At 36.1% G+C, this 24,330-nt stretch overlaps 1 protein-coding gene across 2 annotated transcripts in view; it reads left to right on the forward strand.

Annotated features, from left to right (window-relative positions):
- The first annotated feature begins 3,824 nt into the window (after window positions 1-3,824).
- Window positions 3,825-24,330, forward strand: part of nfatc2a (nuclear factor of activated T cells 2a) — a 31,901-nt gene continuing 11,395 nt past the window's right edge. Inside the window, exons 1-6 of one of the 2 annotated variants that reach the window (XM_043230260.1) lie at window positions 3,825-4,090; window positions 8,892-9,813; window positions 11,291-11,459; window positions 16,204-16,406; window positions 16,478-16,650; window positions 19,668-19,808. In XM_043230260.1, coding sequence (XP_043086195.1) covers window positions 4,033-4,090; window positions 8,892-9,813; window positions 11,291-11,459; window positions 16,204-16,406; window positions 16,478-16,650; window positions 19,668-19,808 — 1,666 coding nt within the window. In that variant the 5' untranslated portion in view covers window positions 3,825-4,032. Of the gene's footprint in view, window positions 4,091-6,002; window positions 6,450-8,891; window positions 9,814-11,290; window positions 11,460-16,203; window positions 16,407-16,477; window positions 16,651-19,667; window positions 19,809-24,330 lie in introns of those variants that run through there. The other variant, XM_043230259.1, reaches the window with a different exon arrangement.

Genomic DNA, 24,330 nt, shown 5'->3' on the forward strand with positions numbered 1-24,330 from the left:
AATAAAAATTCTATAAATGTTAACCAATGAAAGTCAGACATTGTTTTTCAACCATGCTTCAACAGAATTATTTAAAAAAATAAACTCACGAAACAGGCATGGACAAAAATGATGGTACCCCTAGAAAACACTGAAAATAATGTGACCAAAGGGACATGTTAATTCAAGGTGTGTCCACTAATTAGCATCACAGGTGTCTACAACCTTGTAATCAGCCATTGGGCCTATATATATGGCTCCAGGTAATCACTGTGTTGTTTGGTGATATGGTGTGTACCACACTCGACATGGACCAGAGGAAGCAAAGGAAAGAGTGGTCTCAAGAGATCAGAAAGAAAATTATAGACAAGCATGTTAAAGGTAAAGGCTATAAGACCATCTCCAAGCAACTAGATGTTCCTGTGACTACAGTTGCACATATTATTCAGAAGTTTAAGATCCATGGGACTGTAGCCAACCTCCTGGACGTGGCCGCAGGAGGAAAATTGATGACAAATCTAAGAGACGGATAATCCGAATGGTAACAAAAGAGCCTAGAAAGACTTCTAAAGAGATTCAAGGTGAACTTCATGCTCAAGGAACATCAGTGTCAGATCGCACCATCCGTCGTTGTTTGAGCCAAAGTGGACTACATGGGAGACGACCAAGGAGGACACCATTGTTGAAAACGAATCATAAAAAAGCAAGACTGGAATATGCCAAACTACATGTTGACAAGCCACAAAGCTTCTGGGAGAATGTCCTGTGGACAGATGAGACAAAAATCGAAGTTTTTGCAAGGCACATCAGCTGTATGTTCACAGACGAAAAAATGAAGCATATCAAGAAAAGAACACTGTCCCTACTGTGAAACATGGAGGAGGCTCTGTTATGTTCTGGGGCTGCTTTGCTGCGTCTGGCACAGGGTGTCTTGAATCTGTGCAGAGTACAATGAAATCTCAAGACTATCAAGGAATTCTAGAGAGAAATGTACTAGCCAGTGTCAGAAAGCTTGGTCTCAGTCGCAGGTCATGGGTCTTGCAACAGGACAATGACCCAAAACACACCGCTAAAACACCCAAGAATGGCTAAGAGGAAAAAATTGGACTATTGTAAAGTGGCCTTCTATGAGCCCTGACCTCAATCCTATTGAGCATCTTTGGAAGGAGCTGAAACATGCAGTCTGGAAAAGGCACCCTTCAAACCGGACACAACTGGAGCAGTTTGCTCATGAGGAGTGGGCCAAAATACCTGCTGAGAGGTGCAGAAGTCTCATTGACAGTTACAGGAAGCGTTTGATTGCAGTGATTGCCTCAAAGGTTGCGCAACAAAATATTAAGTTAGGGTACCATCATTTTTGTCCAGGTCTGTTTCGTGAGTTTATTTTTTTAATAATTCTGTTGAAGCATGGTTGAAAAACAATGTCTGACTTTCATTGGTTAACATTTATAGAATTTTATTTATTATTACTTTTGTCAGATTAAAGTTATTTCTGTGACCATTGTGAGTTTTTCTTTCATTGACCAAAGGGTACCAACAATTTTGTCCACGTCTGTGTGTATATATATATATATATATATTCATATTATACATTTAATATAATTAATAAACATATTTAATATATACAAAATGCATTAGGCTGTATATGCATAATAAAGGTAGCCTATATATATATATATAAAATAAAAATATTTTGACTAAGCATATGGGCTATAAAAAATATTGCAATAGTAATAGCAATAGTGTTGCATGAGGTAACAGGGCAAAATGGACGTTTTGGAAGCGATCGAGCACGTGGCCTGGGAGTTTTTCCCTTTTCCGAAACATGCCGAAACCTCTCCGCGGCCCGGGACATAAAAGCACGAAAGCTCGGCTCAAATACGACTGCTGCCGTCGGAAAAGTCCTCCCTGTTCATGCCCGACAACCTGGAAAAAGCGCGTCTCCTCGGCAGAAGACGGAACCGCGGATCCCGTCGTCTGGAAGGACGCGTCGTGCCGTGTTGATTTACTTCGTTCACTTTTTGGGTTGCATAAGAGTGCTGTAACAGTGGAGGAATGTACATCTGCTAGACGTCTCTCTCTCTCTCTCTCTCTTTCCAAGCTGCTCTCGTCTTCCTTCACTCCTCCAAGAGTCGCTTTAAAGCATCTGATGCTCAGTTTCCTTCACGCGCATCCCGTCTCTGATGCGGCCACCGGCGAAGCGTTTCCACGCGAGGTCTATAGATACATAGAAAGGATAACCGGAAGCGATGTTGCAGGTGAAGGCCCAGAGGTCGGCGTGGGACGCAGCGCTTCATTCATTCGCGTGTTTGAACAAGTCAGTGTATCGCATCGCAGGATTTTTCCGGGATAAACTTTACAGCGGAGTTTATCGGAGCGCGCTCACTCGACGGGCCCCGTGCAGTTTGTTTTGGCATCCTCTTGCATCCCAGAACGCAGCAGCTCTCTCTCTCTCTCTCTCTCTCTCTCTCTCTCTCTCTCTCTCTCTCTCTCTCTCTCTCTCTTGATCTAGGCGCTGGGAGAAGCTGTTAATGTGCTGCATTAGATTTTCTCGAAACATTTACTGCTCGGGTTTATTTGACGCAGCCCGGTGCCTTTGATTTAAGAGGGACGATGATAAACTCGGATAAACGCGGGCTGCGTCGATAAATGGGCCGGGCCTTGTTCCGTGTCCTGATTTTGAGAAGAAAACGCTGAAAATACTTTTCACCGCGGTCCAAGTTCGGCGCGTCAAATAAACTTTGAAATCTTTGGATGGATTTCAAGAGTAGCCCAATATTTGGGATCAGAAGGGAAAGACTTCATGAATAAACCATGCCACGTTTTCCATGGCATGTTGTCTGAGTAGAAACTGTTTTATTGAACCCTAATCTTAATCCATGTTCTTTCTGTTTTGTCTAAGTATGTTTCTTAAAATATCTTTTTCAGACCTATATGTCATTTTAGTGAATGAAAATATATACACACACACACACACACACACACACACACATACATACATACATGTGTGTGTATATATATATATATATATATATATATATATATATATATATTCACACCTATATGTCATTTTAGTGAATGAAAATAATGTGTATATGTGTATATATCTGCATATATATGTGTGTGTCTGTGTGTGTGTGTGTATACATATATATATATATATATATATATATATATATATATATATATATATATATATATATATATATATATATACATATGCATACACACACACACACACACACACACACATATATATATATATATATATATATATACAGATACATATACATTATTTGCATATATATATACATAATTTACATTTGTGAATTAGAATTTAACAGTGAATGCATAACATATAATAAACTGAATTAATAATTTTACAAATAAAAACCTGACTACTTTTGACGCTTTCCAGCGAAAAGCGAGTTCATACCATATCCCTGTTCAACGCCATTCAAACACTTTCTGCGGCCGATCCTCCGCGCCTGTGCCCAGCGAGCCCCTGAAGGTCTCTCAATGAGCCCCGCCGCGCGCACCTTAAACGCGCTCCTGTTTTCATGTTTCTCCCCCTCCTCCTCCTCCTCCTCCTCCTCCTCCTCTTCCCCGGCGCTAATTTCTCAAGGCCACAATGAGGTTCTTGTGCGCCACTGTCTGAGAGAAGCCGCAGAGATGCCTTGGCGCAGAGGCCGGACACGTCATGGATTCCTGAGCGCGCGCTCTGCAGGAAAGCCCTGAGTCTCCGAGATGGAGCCGCTCCAGGTTTCCATGGCAGGGCGCACAAACAGGAGGAAACACTGAGGGAATCCCGTTATTTTACAGCGTTGGACCATTATAAACACCCAGAGCCGGGGAAGGAAGCCGCTCTCGAGTCTCGAGTCAATCCTCAGTGAGGACTCCGCGCCGCGCACAACTCTTTTTTTTGCGCTTATATATCGGAGTATTTCTTTTTCCAGATTTTTTTTCTCTCTCTCTCTCTCTGCTATGAACTGTACAGAAAGGCAGTTTCCGGACTGTTGAGTTTATTTTTTAATTTTTTTGTATATTTTCCAAATGTTTAGAGAGTCTTGGAGACTGATGCACTTCCACAGCATGAGGTCGATGGATCAAGGTATGGATGGCGCGCGCTGAAGTGTTGTGAATTACTGGTAATCAATAATTTGATTTTTAACGTTTTCTCATAGCTTGACTGTTCATGCTGAATGCAATGCAAATGGAATTATAGCGATGTGTTGAGCGATGAAAGAAGCGCGGTATATTACTGTACGTACAGTAAAGGGCTCTTACGTCATGGGGGGCATCCTTACATGCGGGGTCGTGAAAATTTAATTTAATTTCTTTACGTACTCTTACACTGGGTTTAGAATCACGTTTCATTCAGACAAATGTCAAGCGTTTAGGGGAATGCACAGTTTTGCTTTAGTTTGTCAGACACGTGGAAAGTTATTTTTATTTGGTTTATTCAGAGATGCACTTGAGTTGCATGTGTTTGATGCACGAAACATGAAATTATTTACTACTACTACTACTGGTTTTTGCTTGGACGTGGCACAGACATGGTTTCTTATTTCTTATGGTTGATCGTGACTCACCGCGAAGACGGAATGTCGTTAGTAACATGAAAATCAGACTCCTTGTCTGTTCATGGATCGTGCTGCAATGGAAAGTTCAGGTAATGTTGAATAACCCTAGATGCTGCCACCGTGTAAATAATCACGTCGTGTCATTTCGCTCTGAAACGGTCTGGAAGAACTGCGGGTCTGAAATTGCGGGTTATTTTCCCAGAAACTTGCGGGTCAGAGAAAAGATTGCGATGATGTCTGATGAGGTGGAGAGAGAGAGAGAGAGAGAGAGAGAGAGAGAGAGAGAGAGAGAGAGAGAGAGAGAGAGAGAGAGAGAGAGAGAGAGAGAGAGAGAGAGAGAGAGAGAGAGAGAGAGAGAGAGAGAGAGAGAGAGAGAGAGAGAGAGAGAGAGAGAGAGAGAGAGAGAGAGAGAGAGAGAGAGAGAGAGAGAGAGAGAGAGAGAGAGAGAGAGAGAGAGAGAGAGAGAGAGAGAGAGAGAGAGAGAGAGAGAGAGAGAGAGAGAGACAGAGAGAGAGAGATAGAGAGAGAGAGAGAGAGAGAGAGAGAGAGAGAGAGAGAGAGAGAGAGAGAGAGAGAGAGAGAGAGAGAGAGAGAGAGAGAGAGAGAGAGAGAGAGAGAGAGAGAGAGAGAGAGAGAGAGAGAGACAGAGAGAGAGAGAGAGAGAGAGAGAGAGAGAGAGAGAGAGAGAGAGAGAGAGAGAGAGAGAGAGAGAGAGAGACAGAGAGAGAGAGAGAGACAGAGAGAGAGAGAGAGAGAGAGAGAGAGAGAGAGAGAGAGAGAGAGAGAGAGACAGAGAGAGAGAGAGAGAGAGAGAGAGAGAGAGAGAGAGAGAGAGAGAGAGAGAGAGAGAGAGAGAGACAGAGAGAGAGAGAGAGAGAGAGAGAGAGAGAGAGACAGAGAGAGAGAGAGAGAGAGAGAGAGAGAGAGAGAGAGAGAGAGAGAGAGAGAGAGAGAGAGAGAGAGAGAGAGAGACAGAGAGAGAGAGAGACAGAGAGAGAGAGAGAGAGAAAGACAGAGAGAGAGAGAGAGACAGAGAGAGAGAGAGAGAGAGAGAGAGAGAGAGAGACAGAGAGAGAGAGACAGAGAGAGAGAGAGACAGACAGAGAGACAGAGAGAGAGAGACAGACAGATAGATAGATAGATAGATAGATAGATAGATAGATAGATAGACCAAATAGATAGATAGATAGATAGATAGATAGTGTGTGTATATATATACACATACAGATAGATATATAGCTATATAGCTCTGTTTCTGTGATGGTCGTGGGGTATTGTATAGTGATGAACGCTCGGGGGCAGCAGTTCTTATGGGATGAGTTCAGATTCTTTTATAAACTGACATAAAGGACTAACAGTCGCTTCAGTGGTCTCGGTTATAACTAGTCAACGTCAACAGGAGGCGCGTGCCGTCCGTTTGATCTCTCCTGTTTGACGTCTTACTTTCTGCTCCCTGTAGTCCAACAAACACTCAGAGGAACGTGTCCGAAGCGCCACTCAGTCTCTGACGCGCCCCGTCCGTTCCGACGCGTCCTTCGACGCCGTTCCCGAACGCTTTTCTTTGATAGCATTTCGGCGCCGCGAGCGAGCGTACACGGGGGTGTGCGAGAAGTTTAAAGCGGAAGTTGAACCTGACTCGAGCGCGTCTGTCGCTCGCTCGCCACTCGTGCGTTTGGCGCTCGGACCCCTGCGTGTCGAACAGCCGGCGTTGTCTGGTCGCGTTTATGAATTTGCGGCGGCGTAAATAAATCACACCGACACAGATGAGCTCTTTTTACGACGATAAGGCTGCGTTAGGACTGGCCGAGGAGCTCGATCAGGTGCACTGTCAGGATGAGCTGGAGTTTGAGTATCTTTTTGAGTATGGAACCACGACGGAACTTCAAGGTTTGTTTCGCTGAGCTTCTGTGTGAGATGTGTGCTGAAGACTGTAACTACTGTTTAAAAAAACATTAAATACATATATAGGCTGTACGATAATGCATATTAAACATAATAGGCTATATTGGGACAGAAACGCTCTCCTGGGAGGATTTCAAAACTATCTCATATGTTAATGGAACTGAGCTATTAATAGTAAATTTATTTTAATGTCATATATATATACTTGTAGGCTTTTATTATACAGTACTATAGTTGTTGTTAAGCATTTATTTGTGTGTTTGTTGTTTATTTATTTATTTTTTCTGGTTTTCCTGGATAGCAAAATGTTAAAATCAGTGATATTTTAATTGAATTGTTATTTTAAAAACTGATGTGATTTAAAAAAATATTATATATATATATATATATATATATATATATATATATATATATATATATTTTTTTATTATATATATATTTTTTTTAAACATTAAAATATATTAATATATAAAATATATAATAATAAATTCTAACATGTAATTATTTATATATATATATATATATGTATATATATATATATATATATATATATATATATATATATATATATATATTTTTTTTTTTAATAACAATAAATTCTAACATCAAATTATATATATATATATATATATATATATATATATATATATATATATATATAATTTGATGTTAGAATTTATTGTTATTTTACATTTTTTTTATCTCTGCTTACAATATTTATGTCATTACCATTACGGTAACATTTGCATGTTTCGAAAAACTTGAAAATGACAGTGGAGCACATCTCATCTGAGACATGACCCTTTGGAGACGCTTAATGCAATACATTTTCTAACCACGCTAAATGTACTGTACGTTGTAATCTGAAAGATGCAGTAGACGTCGTCGGTAAACGCTCAGAGTGCGATCATTTCATTCACAGTTTTGACGTTGCACATGGCGGTAATGACATTTGAACTCGAACCTGCATGACACGCGTGACAGATTGCAAACGTGTAGAATGCAGAACACGCCGTGATTTCCAGTGTGACGTAACGAACCAGTGCTGGAGTTGATTGGACTGCCAAACGTGTAAAAACGTTAAAAATGAATACACAGAATTTGATTACGAATGCAATTGTATTTATTCCCATAGAGCGCAACAGTCGACTTCTGGACTTCTTAAAATCCCAATATTTTTTTGTATAGGGGAATTAACTCGAGCTACAAGGTTGTTAATCGATGGTACATGGTTTTTATCACACATTTGAACTTATTTTTCTAATGATCACGTTTAACAGCGGAATGAAAAAATGCATGGCTACATAAACCATATAGGAAGCGCAGCCAATGACGTATTTGCGCAAATGTGCGGTGAATGTTGTAATGGACATCCCGTAGTCACGATTATGCAATTCGAAAAGTTTCATTAATTGTTTAAGCCTTCAAGAGCACACCTTTGACATTTTGTCCGATTTTCAGATACACTTCTGCGTAGCGACTGGTTTGATTCGTGGCTTCCAGCTCTTAAACGAAGGCTTTGGGAAAAGGCCACTGAAGAGAACGCTACTTGCTGCTTCCAGAATAGATTGTCGAATCCGAATCAAATGAAAAATGAACAAACATGAACTGAATAATTCTATCTTGTGTAGATGTGCTCATAGCAGAGCTTGTTTAATACTCTGATTAACTTTGCACGATTATTGAATAAAATTGGATTGACTCGAGCTGAATAATGACGCCGTTATCTTCTGTAGTGCTGTTTTGTAGCTGAACTTAGTTCGAGTAACAAACTTGGCAGCATTCACACAGTTATCGAACCAAACTCAAGCAACATTGAACTAAATTGTAATAAATGACACTCGGTGTTAAACAGATACTAAGTATAGTCTGTTACACACTCTTCTTCAGTGATGGGAATAGTAATAGTAATAGAATTAGTTTACGTGACATTTACGTGGCCATGCTATATTGTGAATACTCGAATAAGTCGAAGAATATGAACGTTTTAGAAAGGAACGATTGGAATTTTGAAGAATCGATGAATAATTTGCAATCGTTGTGTTGAGTAATCTGTGAACATTTTCATATAACTGTAATATAATCGAATTACGAGTGCTACGTTTTCGTGACCTGATTATGTATGACATGAAATCATTTACTACCAAAGCACTGATGGCACTGTTGTCTTTGTAGTTGCACTGAGCTTAACAAATGAGTTTGGTCACATTCGCAGTGTTTCTGAAGATTAATTGAGCTCAATAGATGACCATATTGTCTTTCAATGCTGTTATTTTCTTGTTTATTACTTTGAAGCTGCTTCTAACGGATCTGTATTGCATAAAACACTATAAATGCATGCAGTTTTAAATAGTAGGCAGCATACATTGATTGCCGAATTATTGGACACTCTTACCAACTTTGTGTCTGTTGGTTTGTTTGCTGCAGATGAGCAGAGCATCTCGTCGACCAAAGACCTCATCTCTCCTCCTGGCCTCTCCTATCCCGTGGAGGAGGCTCAACCGTACGGCATCAAGCCGTGTGCAGCTTCCTTCGCCGAACTCAGCGCCGGGGGCCTCTCGGGCTACGCCCAACTGGAGCCCAAGAGCTTCCTGGAGAACGCCAGACCCAACAGCCAAGCCCTGAGCCCCCGGATCGAGATCACGCCCTCTCGAGAGCACTATAGTCATGGTCGAGACTCGCTCCAGAACCATCTGGTGAACATCAGCCCCAGTCCCGGTCTCACCGTGCCCGGTCACGACCCTCTGGCCTACAGGGAGCCTCAGTGCTTGAGTCCCGCCAGCAGCAACTCATCCACCTCCTGGCAATCAGAGAACCTCTCGCCCTGGGCTTCCCCTTGCGTTTCACCCAGCAACAGCCAAGCGGCTGGAGAACTCTGCCCCCGACTCCAAGGCGTCCACACGGGCTCCCCCCGAACCAGCCCGGGGACCTCTCCTCGAAGCAGCCTGGCCGAGGACGGCTGCGTGGGGCCACGGTCTCCTTCGCCCCGGCCCGGCTCGCGCTCCACCTCCCCTCTATGCAAACGCACCTACGACATGTACAGAAACCTGGTGCCGGTGGCCCGTTCGCGCAGCCCGTCGCCCCACGGTGGCCACGAAGAGCATCACGCCCCCCATTACGGCTCCAATAACATCTCAGGGGTCATGAATGGCTTCAGCATCGCCCAAGCTGCTTCCATTCCTACCAAAATCGTGAAGACCAACCAGCAGCCCTACCCGCTTTACCAGGAGAACCACACTGAGAGTTACCTGGTGTCATGTGACCAGGATATGAAGACCAAACCTGGCCCCGAACCGTTCTTCGTAATCCCTCAAATCTGGCCTAAACAGCTAGTGCCGGGAATATGCAGGTAAATATTAGCTGATTTTTCTTCCGATGCAAGGTATGCTTGAAAAGTGATTTATATTTAGTCAAGTCACCTTTGTTTATATAGCGCTTGTGACAATACAGATTGTGCCAAAGCACTTAACAGTATCAAATAGGGAATAGAGTAATTTATCATGACAAGATCAAACACTTAATTTTTAGTTAAAGGCGTTTCGTTATTGAATTCATACGTCTAGCTCAGTTCAGTTTAAGTAGTATATGTGCAATCAAATTGACAATTATCTAAAACGACTTGCAAATGCGATGGATGGAAGCAATCAAAATCAACAAAAGAGCTTGTCATTATATGCAAGCGCTTTAACAAGTCTCAGCTTAACACAATAAAGGTAGAATTTTTTTTTGTTTTTATAAATTCTGTAATATATTTAAAAAAAAAGATAGAATACAAAAATGTAGAGCCAGATATTATTAGAGGCCTTTCTTGCTTTTATTAAATGTAGTTAGTAAAAATATGTTTTTGCTATAGAGAATATAGAATTACTATATAGAAATACAGAAGAGGTGTGTTTGTTGTCATTGCAGTTTAGTCATTTTTATTTACACTCAAAAGATACAAATGTACTTTTTCATGATACATGTAATCCCTAATATGGGTGTTAGTACTAATACTGATCTAGTAAGTAGAGTTATCGGTCACCGATATTTGGCCGATATTCATATATATTGAAATAAAATCTAATTCGTCATTAAAGATATTTATTTAAAATGCTGGTTTATTAACTGTTGGCAAACGTGTCTTGGTGCAGACTTGGTTATTGGTTGCCTTAAATATTAAAATATGTCAATATTAAACAAATAAATAAATATACATTTAATACAGTATTTATTTATTTTTAATAAAAAAAATGTATGTCTTGGAGAATCATTTATTTGACATAATTACAGTAAAAATAACAACATTGCAAAATATTTTGGCTGTTATCTATTTAAAAATATTTAACAATTCGTAAGATTTTAAATGAATTAAAATCGTAATAATTATTCATTATAATTATTAATAAATAAGGATTTTTATTTTTAAATGTTTTTGAAAAATGTTGCTTATGCCCCCAAAGACTGCATTTATTTTATATGAATAGAGTAAAAAAGTTATAATTTAAGAAACCGTTTTCTATTCAAGCATATTATAAAATTGACTTTATTCCTTTGATCAAAGCAGAATTTTTCCTTCAGAAATCAGTCTAAAATGCTGATTTGCTGCTCAAGAAATTATTTTTATTGTTAAAAAACAGTTGTACTGCTTCCTATTTCATTTCATGAAAAGAAAGTTCATTTGTTTAAAATATAAATCCTTCGCCTCTTTACCTTCAATTTAACGCATCCTTGCTGAATAAAATTTACTGACCCCAAACTATAAAGATGTTTGCGGTTGGAGCTGTTGTATAAGAACGTGACATGTGAAGCAAATGAGCATGACTACGATCTTCCGTGTGTCCCAGCATCCCTGTGGCCTCCCTGCCTCCGCTGGAGTGGCCTCTGCCGAGCCGCACCGATCAGTACGAGCTCCACATCGAGGTGCAGCCCAAACCGCACCACAGGGCCCACTACGAGACCGAGGGCAGCCGCGGGGCGGTCAAAGCCCCTACCGGAGGTCACCCGGTGGTCCAGGTGGGTGTTCACCCCGTCTCGTCCTCGGTAGACGTGCGTGTGAAGGTATTTCCTAGTCATTATGCAGCGCGAGGTGATTTCGCCCCAGGTCAGGGCTATGAAAATGGCCCTCTGCTCTTCTGCGTGTCGTCTGCTTTATCAACCCTCACACAAATGAACGCACTCATTCATTAGTGGTGTGCTTTACCATGACAAGCATCACTATCGTTATCGCTTATGCTTATGTAAGTTTTTTTTTTCTTTAAAATCACTAACCCTAACCCTAGTCTTTGCTAGTAAGCACCCAGAGCACCATTAAGCTGCCATAACACCCAAGCAACTTGGTTTATTTTATTAGATTTTATTTATTATTATTATTATTATTATTATTATTATTATAATAAATAATACAAAGTAATACAAACAATAATACGCTGTATGTTTTACAATTCTTCAATTAATTAAATGAAATTTAATAATAATATAAGGTATTTTTACAAAATGCCATTATAAAATAAAATCTCTAATAAACAATAATTTAAAGTATAATAAATGATACTTATATATAATTTTATTAGTTGTTATTATTATATATTATACTAAATATTTATTATTGCAGTTGCAATAGAATATATATATATATATATATATATTAAATACACTCACATTTATTTTTTTACAATCAATTTTTGCATAATTTTTTTGTTACATTTTATTTTATTTTACTGTTTTTATTTATTTATTTATTTATTTATTTTTTACAAGTTGTATATTGAATTTCTTTTTAATTATAGTCTTTTTAAAAAATGTTTTTTTTTTTGTTTTTTTTACTACTTTCAGATTTGTTTTAGGTCGCTCAACTCTGTTCAGCTTTTACAAACGCAGCACTGGCAGCTGTATTCTGAAGACACACGATATTGCTCAGTTTGTTTACCATTTAAAGTTTGAAGTTGCTCGGGCAACAGTTTATATGAAAGGCCTCTTGTTGCTTTTTGCTCTCTCAGTGTAAACCATCTTTAATGGTCTTGTTAGCGGAGCGGCCAGCATCCTTCCGATGTCAGCGCTCCGCTAAAGATTGCAGACTGCCTTGGCAAAGCCAAAATGTTTAATGCTTTCCATTCCCTGGCGCTGGCTGTGGTCAGTGCAGCCCCGGCGCTGGCCAATCACGTGGCAGGAGTTACTCAGGACTCCTTCCTCTACTTTACTTTTCCAACCTCACCACTGACTCACCGTTCGCCCGCTGCCATGGCAACCAGGTTCTCCGACGGCCCATAGAAACGGCTGTGTTTACTCACTCACCTGTACCTTAAAGAGACGCTTTTAGACATTTCACGCTTTTAGTGACAGCATTTAAAGGGTATTTACAGCTTGCTTGTTTGAGGTCACGTCTCGCTACAAAATAATATAAATAATAACATAAATGTCTCATTTCTTTAAGCATTTATTTGTTTGTTTGTGTTTGTATTTCAAATAATATAATACTGGAAAATATGTATTTATTTATTTATTTGTTCCTTTGTTTGTTTTTATACATATTAAAAGTAATATTAAATATATTAAAATATATTTTGCATATATTTAGTTTTTATTTCTCTATGCATTTATATATTAAAAGTAATATATAACATTTTTATATATTTAATATTTCATTAAACAGCATTTATTTATTCATTTACTTACTTTTTTATTTATGAAATACCTATATATTCACCCCACTAATTTATATATTCTTAAACATCATTTTTCAGTTTCCTTAAGGAGTTTTTATTTATTTATTAAAAGTAATATATGAAATATATTGAACGTATCATAAAACAAAAGATGCATTTTTCAGTTTCCAGCATTTATTTGTTGAAATATCCCATTCACCCCACACAATTTATATATCCTTAAACATAATTTATCCTCGATCAATCAATTTATTATAAATAAATTAATCTTTTTGGTTATTTTAGGATAAAATATGACCGTTTGATGGCAGTTTTTGTCTTAAATATAAATATGCAGTTGATGTGGATGGCACAAATAAGCTGAAATCATTTGGAAAAGGTAATTCAAAGTTCAAAATCAGATTTTTTTTTGTTTGCACCGTTAGTAGTACGTCTGGAGGAGAGGTTATCGAGCTCTTTTTCTTACGAGAAACATCTGAGAAGAAAAAACATAACCGTTTAAGACTTTCATCATAGACATATTCGCCACGTAAACGTTTATTAGGTCACTAAACCAAGCGCTATCTGCAGTTCTTTTGCACAAAACGGCACACAATTCATCCCACAAATCTGATGCAGATATTGTTCACCGGTTTTGTCCATCAAATATGAGAAGTGTTGACACATGCCCTGCTCAGTATTCTTTTGAACTCCAGAGTAAATTTAGCTGCATCTTCATGCTCTGTGGTTTCTGCACGCTTCCTTCCGATCTAGACACTCTTTTTTCTTTTTTCCTTTTCTCTATGCACATCTGCACACGCACATTTGTTGCGCGCGTTTTTTGTCATCTGCTTTCGGTATTCATGCGCTCTGCTTTTGCAGTCATGCCATGCTGATTTAAATAATATCAGTAAATCACAAAAGGAAACTAACGAAGGTCCCATTTTTCCATCAGTTGCTTGGAAGGAAGCAGCTGAAATACAGTCATTTTGAAAGTGTCTTATACTTTCATTTATCGTATAATCTGTCACGTGGTGTTGACACAAAGCGAAGGCTGTTAGTTATTTAGTAAAATGCAAGAGCTGTGATATGCTGTAACCCACACTGCCAGTTTCTGTCAGCTTTTTTTTTTCTTTTTTTGTAATTGCATTTACAAAAATATTTTATTTTATTTTATCATATTATTAATTGCAGGTTAAAATTAAATTAAAATTGCATTTTCATATATTTAATTATTTTATATCAAAAATATATTCCATTTAAATTATTTTATCAATTGCATTTTTACTATATATTTATATATATTTTTTGTATTAATTATTTACCTTTGTTTACTGTGTTTATTCGGTTTTTCACTTATTTATTTTAGTTTGAATTTGTTTTATTAATTTTATGAATATGAATTTAATATGAATTTATTTATATTAAAAATAAATAAATATAAATGCATTTAATAATTTTATAAAAGGATTTTTATACATTTTTTTATATTTTTTATCAGATTTTTTAATACATTTTTTCAGAGACAGAAATGTGTCGACACACAAAAAAAAGTGAGGTTGGGATTTTTTTAAGGACATGCATTGGCGTTTACAGGACTTGCATGTTCCGTACCAAACTAAGTTTGCGTTTGCAGATATCATCAAAGTGCCTTAAAGAAGTGCATTTATCTCTAATTGTAGAGATTCTCCCTACAATCAGTTCATTACAGGTAGTTTGAATGGCAAAGTTCAGCTCTCTAAATGATCAGGCAATTTTTTTAGCCTTATATTATAATAAAACCGGTCTTTTTCCTGCGCAAAACCCTTGAATTACGGCTTCTAAAATCTCCAGCCGTGAAATACATGAAGTTGTAATGTAGCTAGATAAAGCCTGTTTTGTTGTGCATCGTATCGCGCTCATCTACAGCAAAACGACAAGGCTGTAGTTGTTTTTCTCATCGGGCTCGCCGTGTTTTGCATATGAAAATATGACCCATTTGCCTCCGTGTCGGACAAGATTTGGAAGCTCTTCTGAATTATTAACCTTCAGTGCAGGAATTCAGGAGGCGTTTTGTGCGATCACACACAGGTCTCCGTATGCTTAAATCTAATTTTAGCACTCGTATGCACTGTATGGTTTCCCAATGTCGCTCCAAACTCGTTCAGATTTTGATTCGAATTTGAAATTTATCTTCCACGATCAATCAAATGTTGCCACAGTTTGAGCTCACGGGTGACTGATGGGTTTCCGGCAGAGTTTGAGGAGATGAGAAGATGTTTGCAGACGACGTACGGCCTTCTGGCTCCAGTTCAAGGTTTCTGGAAATGCTAATGTTTTCAGCAGGTCTCTGCTTCCCATCCAGCAAAGCAGACCTTCACTGAAAGAGCTGCTAATAAAAGTGCATTGTGTGCATTTATGTGCATATATATATATATATATAAATATATATATATATATATCAAACAGTTATTTTGGATATATATATATATATATATATATATATATATCCAAAATAAGTATTTGTTTACATAATGTGTGTGTACTGTTTATATTTATTATATATACAAATATGTATAAATATATATGAATTTATCATCAACTTACATTATGTATAAATATATAAATATATTCCAGATACAAATTTAACATATTTTTTGTGTATTAATATACACATAATAAATGTACGCTGTACACACGCATATATTATATAAACGTTTATTAAGTTTTAAATATTGCGTGTATATAGTATGTTTTATTATTTAATTAAATCTTTTAATACTTTTATTCGGTAAGGAAGCATTAAATTAAGGATGTATTTAAATTAAATAGATCGAATGTGACGGCAAAGCCATTTATAATGTTACAAAAAATACAATTTTTGTTTGGAATAATTGCTGTTTTTTTTTTTTTCATCAAAGAATTCTGAAAAAAAACCGTGTCATGTTTTATGCAGTTTTATTTTAACATAAATAATAATCAGAAATAATTTCTGAAGGATCATGTGACACTGAAGTTTGGAGTAACGATGATGAAAATTTAGCTTTGATCACAGAAAAAAAATCTTATCGAACACAATCTTTTGAACCGTTTAAACCGTGCTAATAAATATCTCCGTTTCCGCTTTCCGTGTGCAGTTACGTGGATACCGAGGCAAGGAGCCGCTGGGATTGCAGATCTTCATCGGCACGGCAGACGAGCGCATTTTAAAACCTCACGCTTTCTATCAAGTCCATCGCATTACAGGCAAAACCGTCACCACCACCAGCTACGAGAAGATCCTCAGCAGCACCAAAGTCCTGGAGATCCCTCTTGAGCCAAAGAATAACATGAAAGCGATGTGAGTAGACCTCAATAACCGGGATTCTTTTCGATTTTAAATATGCGTGACGACTTCTGAATGCTCCTCAGAATCGATTGTGCCGGGATCCTCAAGCTTCGCAACGCCGACATCGAACTGCGCAAAGGAGAGACAGACATCGGGCGGAAAAACACGCGCGTTCGGCTGGTTTTCCGTGTTCATATTCCCCAGCAAGGGGGCCAACATGTGTCTCTGCAAGTTGCTTCGCATCCCATCGAATGCTGTGAGTAAAACTGGTGGCGGACTCAAAATTAAATCAGAGCAAACTGGCTGGTTTGCTTAAGCTGTTAGCGCACAGATAAGACCCTCGAAGTTGACTAAGGTCTCAAAACCAAAGAGATATCTTTATAAAAGTTAGGATTTGTCCACACCCCCCTAAAATGGCTTGCCCCCACTTTTCCACGTAACACCGTACGAAGGTGGTGCTATTATTCTTGCTGTAGCGTTGCCGAGGGCGCCATGTTCTGGAGACGCCGTGCTTCGCCGTGAAAGTGACATGCGACGCATTCAGAATGAATAAACGTTTAATAAACGGGGCGCTCCGGGAACGTTCGCCGCACTAGAGATACAAAACACACGGGTCTATAAGCAATGCTTTTTAATTAGCTGGAAATATTTTTCGAACAAAAAAAATTCGCTCCTGATTCAGAAATTAGCAGCAACGTAATTCGGTGTCAGAATTACGTTGCTGCTAATTTCTGAATCGGGAGCGATTTTTTTTTTGTTTGAAAAATATTTAAAAATAAATATTGAGTTATAATAAAGAGTGAGCTATATAAATAAAAGAAAAAATAAATAAACTACTACTTTACGTTTTTTAAAACTGCCGTATTCGCAACTACTTTCCAAAGCTAGTTAAGTGCAAGTTTTATCATGTGTAAAATTACCGATTAAAATGGTGGATAAAAGCTTGCTTTTGTCTTTTTTGTGGTTGTTGTTGTTTTTTTTTTACAACAGATGTACTACTTACAGAACTTACAGTAGCTACTTACAGTAAATCACATATTTGGCACACCGCCAATTTTTGTCTTTTTGGATGAATTGAAACGAGAACCATTTCGCAAGGGTTGCCAAGTCTTCAAATACAAAAAAGATATTCCAATCTCAAAACTGAAAATCGAACGCCAACCCACCGAATGAATATTCAAACAATGATATATTCTGTTCCAGCCCTAGTTGTTTGACGTTTCTCTCGCTACAAATACAGCAATGCTTTTATGTTTACACGACGCAGTTGACTAATCATTATAATCATTAATTATGTCCCCACTGGATGCAACAAATGCCTCGTTTGTAATGGCTTTTATTGTTTTGGTGTCACGTTGTGGTAAAGAGCGTAACATTTCCGCCAATCGGCATCCGGCCAATCACAACTCAGCGAGTCAGCTGGCCAATCAGAGCACACCTCACTTTTTTAGAACGATGCGCTTCGCACAAATCGGGCGGGGCTTAGAGGAGAAACAACGTACAGTATGCGCAAAATAATGTTTTTTTTACACATTGCACCAAATACACAAAATAAGGTTCTTCTTAAGACTTCTTTAAACTCTGGATGTTGCGATGCCTGTTTAGGGTCGAGTATTTGAGCGTATTTGTCAGACTTTTATCAGATTTCAGGTGGTTTAGAGTTGCATGACGCTCTGCCGCCGCGTCTCGTTGCTCTGCTTCCTCCTCAGTTGGGTTTGGTTTGATGCAAACCAAAGGTAAACTGTGCAAAAGAGGAATGAATTTAAAATCAGCCTGATAAATTACAGCTCCCCAACCCCCTGTGTGTCTAATAGGAAGTTAAATCTGTTGCGCGAGACACTGAGGTGTTGCGGATGTATCTCGGGTAACACGCTGTATTATTTAAGAGTTTAGCTTGGCATGCTTCATTAATTCAGATTGCAGCACGTCGCACGTCTGTCCAAAGGTCACTCGTATTTGTCTTAATCACAGTAGCTGCGGAGGATATTAAATCGCTGATAAGTTTCCTTAATATCACAATGACACAACTTATTGCCGGGATTTAATTCTCCTTCAGCCTACAGTAAATAAGGAGGCCGTTTAATAAGCCGGATCATCCTGTCTGTTTGTTCGCATGCCGTAATGTTAATTTGTCAGAAGCAAATTAATTTTATCTAATTATCTTTTCTAGTTAAAAGCCTCTTGATTCCAATGCAAATAAATAAAACATGAATAACTTATGATTGCTCCCTAATCTGTTGAATGACTTGCATGCATAAATTGTTTTTAGTCAAGATTAAGATTATTAATGTTTATTAATGTCATTATTTAATGATTATTTATATATATATATATATATACATATATATATATATATATATATATATATATATATATATATATATATATATATATATATATATATATATATATATATATATATGTATGTATATATATATATATATATATGTATGTATGTATGTATATATATATATATATATATAAATATATATATATATATATATATATATATATATGTATATGTGTGTGTGTTATTTCTATATATGTATATATATGTGTGTGTATATATATATATATATATATATATGTATGTATGTATGTATATATATATATATATAAATATATATATATATATATATATATATATATGTATGTATGTATATGTGTGTGTGTTATTTCTATATATGTATATATATGTGTGTGTATATATATATATATATATATATATATATATATATATATATATATATATATATATATATATATATATATATATATATATATATGTGTGTGTGTGTGTGTGTGTGTATATATATGTATATATATGTATGTATATGTGTGTGTGTTATTTCTATATATGTGTATATATATATATATGTGTATATATATATATATATATATATATATATATATATATATGTAAGATACACCACCGCTCTAAAATTTAACATCAGTAAAACTTTTAAAGTCTCTTATACTGCATTTGTTATATATGAAATTTATTATACAATATAATTTATATGCTACAAAAAAATTATATTATTTTTCATACCTTTTATGTTTTTTTTTGTTGTTTTTTTATGAACTTGAGTGTCTTTTTGGGAAACATTTCATTGGTCGCCTACCTGACACAAAGTGATTTATTGATTGATAAATGTTGAGTGCAAGGGGAACGTTGCAGTAGGAGGTCTTCCTCACTGAGGTTCAGACCCATGGCGTTTAATTCAATCCAAACATCTGCATCCTCTGTTTGCTCCCTGTTCGACTCCACAGCCCAGAGGTCTGCCCACGAGCTGCCCATGGTAGAAAAACAGGACATGGACACCTGCTCGGTTCTGGGAGGCCAGCAGATGATTCTTACGGGCCAGAACTTCAGCGCAGATTCAAAGGTGATCTTCATGGAGAAGACTCATGGTAAGTGGTTTTCAGTGGATTTCTGTGCCGATTTTGAAATTCAATCACCACAAGAAAGAGTTTTAACACAGTACGTATTGAAACAGGAAGTTGGGGCTGGACATACTGGATGCTTGTGGTTTGTTAGTTGATTGTGCCAACCATGCTAATGCCTTGCTCAAGTCCTCCTGGGAAGTAAATAGTAACTATACTTGTTATATATTTTTAGTATATATTATTATTGTTAACGTATTTTTATATATGTTAAAAAGTGTCAGACGGAGATTTTTACTGTAGCTGACAGCTATATGTAATTCAGCCACTAAATTGAATGAACAAACAAGCTAACAAATCGCATTTTGTTTGTCACAGCGAAACAACACTTGATGCATTGTACTTTTAACATAAGCGCTGAAGCCAATTAATTCCTAGCAACTTCACTTCAAGCAATACGTCTTTGGGAAAGAAAATAAAATTATAAAAAGATGGATGTTTCATTGAAAAAAAAAAAGTCTTTAGCAAGGTTAACTCAAATGTAAAACTAAAATTTTAAACCAAAATTATTCACATTTTCCCAATTTGGGGGAAAAAAATATATACAAGGCTAATTTCAGCTAGCTACCAAAGCAGTTTTAGTTTGATGGCATGATGTCTACTAAAATAACTAAAACTGTTACTGAGCTAAAAAGTATTAAAAACTTCACAGGGAAAACAAAAACATTGCTACAAATATTAAAAAAACTATAGTATCTCAAAACCCACAAAAAATTACAATAAAATTACTAAAAAAAAAAAAAAAAAAATATATATATATATAAATATATATATATATATAAATATATATATATATATATATATATATATATATATATATATATATATATATATATATATATATATATATATATATATATATATATAAAACAAAATATATAATAAAATATATATAATATAAATAAAATCTGCTAAAAGTTCATTTGTTTTGAAATAATAGACCTGTATAAAAAGAACCAAAACAAAATTACTGGAATAAAAAAAGCCTAATATTAATTATACTAATATTAATCTAAATATTAATAAAAACTGTATCTCAAAATTTGCTAAAAGCTATTTTTGTCAATGTTCAGAGTGCACTTATACAGACGACCTCAAAGCGAACAAAAAACTGTTCGATTTCATGAGGTTTATTTTCCGTTTTCTTTTCATGCGATTTTTTTGTTTTTGTCATTTCCCGTATTGTTTTTTTTTTAAGGTACCTGTTTTTGCGCTTTTTGTTTGTTTTCTGTGACTCACACCGAGAGGCCAACTACGCTGACAACTCACCCATCAACAATTTGCATTATTTGACAGATAACAGGCAAAGCGTCATTGTCCTTTCTCCGATGTTGTTTCAGTGTGCGGGTGGCTCTTCTGTTGAAGAGTGTGTCTTTGTGCTCGTGGACAAACGCGTGCGTCGTCCGGCTCAGTCGATCAGACATTATTAATAGTGCACACACAGCATAACTCCAAACGGCTGTTTCCGTCTTCTTGAGTCATTGTTTCATCTGAAAGCTCTAGCTGCTAAAACTTTATGAATGACAGCGGACTGCAAAATACCATTAGGCTTTCATTTGAATTGTGACCTTTTCTAATCTGTTTCTGTCGCATTTGCATGCAGTTTTAGATTTCTGATCTGAATACAGTGTCAGCTTTATGTACAAACACCGCAGCTGCCGATCTACGTCGATTCTCCAGTTCCACTGCCGTTATCAGATGGGTTTACCTGTTTTTCTAGTCTTCTTTTGGTCTGCGTTAACATTGCATCTGATTGATTTAAAAGGTTTTTTTTACTTCAACAATGGAAGCTTTGAGGCCTTTAATATGCTAGAGCACTCTTAAGTTGACAAAAAAAGCTTTTAGCAGATGCGAGCATCTTAAACTACTTCATCATCATCGTATTTCGTTTTTTTGCCAATTAAATGCTTTCTAGAATTTTCATCATATCTCTACAAATTCAAAGTTAGGTCAAGACGCTACAGGCGAATGTTTAAAATACACTTTAAATGTTTTGTTATTTTACGGTTACACCTATTAGTTGCTTATTAGCACGCATAATACTATAATTTTAGCCACGTATTAGAGCTAATTAAGCACATATCAATGCCTAATTTTACATGACCTTATTCTACATCACAATATCTTACTAACTAATAATAATTAGCAAGTTAAGAAAAGTCGTAGTGTTACCTATTCTGAAGTGTTACCATTTTAAAATATATTATTTAGTATTTTGATCAATTTTAATATATAATATATATAATATAATAGTGAAAGTATGTAAAACAGATACCCAAAATATTCTCTGTGTGACTGAAATGAATAATTTTGAAGCAGTGTCCAGATTTCAGTTCTAGAAATGTACGTAAATGAGTGCATATTTAATTAGATAATTCATTTGCATGTTTAAACATAATATTTAAATATGCAAACGTAATGAAAGCATTTTTTTTTTTTATCTATTCACCTGCGGTGCCTTTCCTTCATCCCAGCCATTTAAATGTTAACCATTTCCCAGCTCATTTATCCATTAATATCTATAAATAACAACTTCTATTCCTAGCATTACCGTGAAGATTTTATCAGTACAAAAAAAAAATGAATTGTTATAATTAGCTTACTCTTCCTCTAATTAGTTTCCATTTAGCTTCTACACAGTTTTTGCCCACTGATTTCCACTAGGAAATGCATCACATTATTGAATTAAAATGTGTTGCGAATGCCATTCTGTATTGATTTTGTATCGATCAGCTCTTGAAGAGTTTGGTGTCCTCAAGGACCAGAAGGTCTCATAAGTGCATTTTGTGCATGAAATGTGTGTTTAGAGGTTGTTGTGGTGTTGGTGGCAGAGCCTTTTGCCTGCAGGTGTCATTGTTATGGCACTCCCACACACTGTGCTCTTTCATGCATGCTAAACGGCAGATGGATTATGTGTGTGTGTGTGTGTGTGTGTGTGTGTGTGTGCGCGCTATGACTACTTGCTCTTATTGACGCCACTTTTTGCCTCAGACAGGTGGCAACCGGCAGTTTTGCTTGCAAATAAAATCCAGTCACAGCTGTGCGATTAGAAAGTGGTCCTTTAACCTCCAAAGTTCCTGCTTTTTTTTTTTTTTTTTTTTTACTTTGTTGGTTTTTTTTTCTCGCCCATTGTGTTCACATTTGCTTCACCACTGCTGTTTCCATTCTGTTTTATTGATGTAGGCAATGTGTCGTCTGCTTTCTGTTTGTTTTGGTAGGATGCAAAGCTCTGTTTATTGATCTTTTAGGTGTAGTCGCCTCGTAGAAGACAGTATGTTTAGTCTGTCAAAAATGAGCTGTGACTCAAATGCTCTTTTAGGTAACCTTTTGATGTTGATTTTCAAGGGTTTAGCCACTTTCTCTCCCGTAACTAACACATTCTCTTTTTTTCTAAATATACACCTGTGCTCAGTGACACTTAAAGGTCATCTATCTATCTATCTATCTATCTATCTATCTATATACGATACAGCGGTTAGATGATGATAATACATAAAAACATTTTTATTTTTACTTTTATATATAAACGATCATTTAATTAATAATTATTAATTTAATTTTCTTTTTTGTTTCTGCTAAATATAATGCGTAAAGATTATACTAAGCTTTGTAATGTAAAAAGTACATTTTATCTGTTTGTAATATATTAATGTAATCTATGTAATATAATATTTTTATTTGAATTTATTTAACTACAATGTTTTCTTTTTACCTTTGATAAAATAAGTGGTGCTGATTATAGCCTATCTATCTATCTATCTATCTATCTATCTATCTATCTATCTATCTATCTATCTATCTATCTATCTATCTATCTATCTATCTATCTATCTATCTGTCTATCTATCTATCTGTCTATCTATCTATCTATCTATCTATCTATATTCTTTTCAATGATACAGTGGTTGGTGCTGATATAATTATAATAATTTTGTATGTTTATTTTCTATTTGTTAAATATTAATCTGAAAGATTTTACTTAGCTTTGTAATGAAAGAAGTAAATTTTATATATCTGTCATATATTGTAATATTTTAATATTTTATTTTAATATATTTAATATATTTATGTTTTCTTTTGCATTTGATATAATAATTGGTGGAGATTATTGCATTACAAATATAAAAAATATATATATATTTTGCAATAAAATTTATAAGTATATAGCTATTATTTTACAATGACAGCGCCGCAGAAATGATACACTTTAGCACAAGCACACTTCAGGCAGGACATTGCATTAAAAGTCGTCTGTTCAGTTTCATGTTATGAAAAATTTTGAAAATGAAAAATGCTCCTCCTGTAACATTTATTTTCAGACGCCTCTTGTTTTGATGCTTTATTATCTAATGCAATGATCTTTGCACATTTTAAGAGTCCAAATACTTTTGCCACCATTATAAGTGATTGCGTTTTGCATTTCTGCTCTAAAAGTGAAAAAGAAGACTAGAAATAAGCACTGCTTTTGTTGTGGAGGGTTTCCCATCTT

Source organism: Puntigrus tetrazona, unplaced genomic scaffold (assembly GCF_018831695.1).
Source record: "Puntigrus tetrazona isolate hp1 unplaced genomic scaffold, ASM1883169v1 S000000148, whole genome shotgun sequence".
NCBI classification, from domain to species: Eukaryota; Metazoa; Chordata; class Actinopteri; order Cypriniformes; family Cyprinidae; genus Puntigrus; species Puntigrus tetrazona.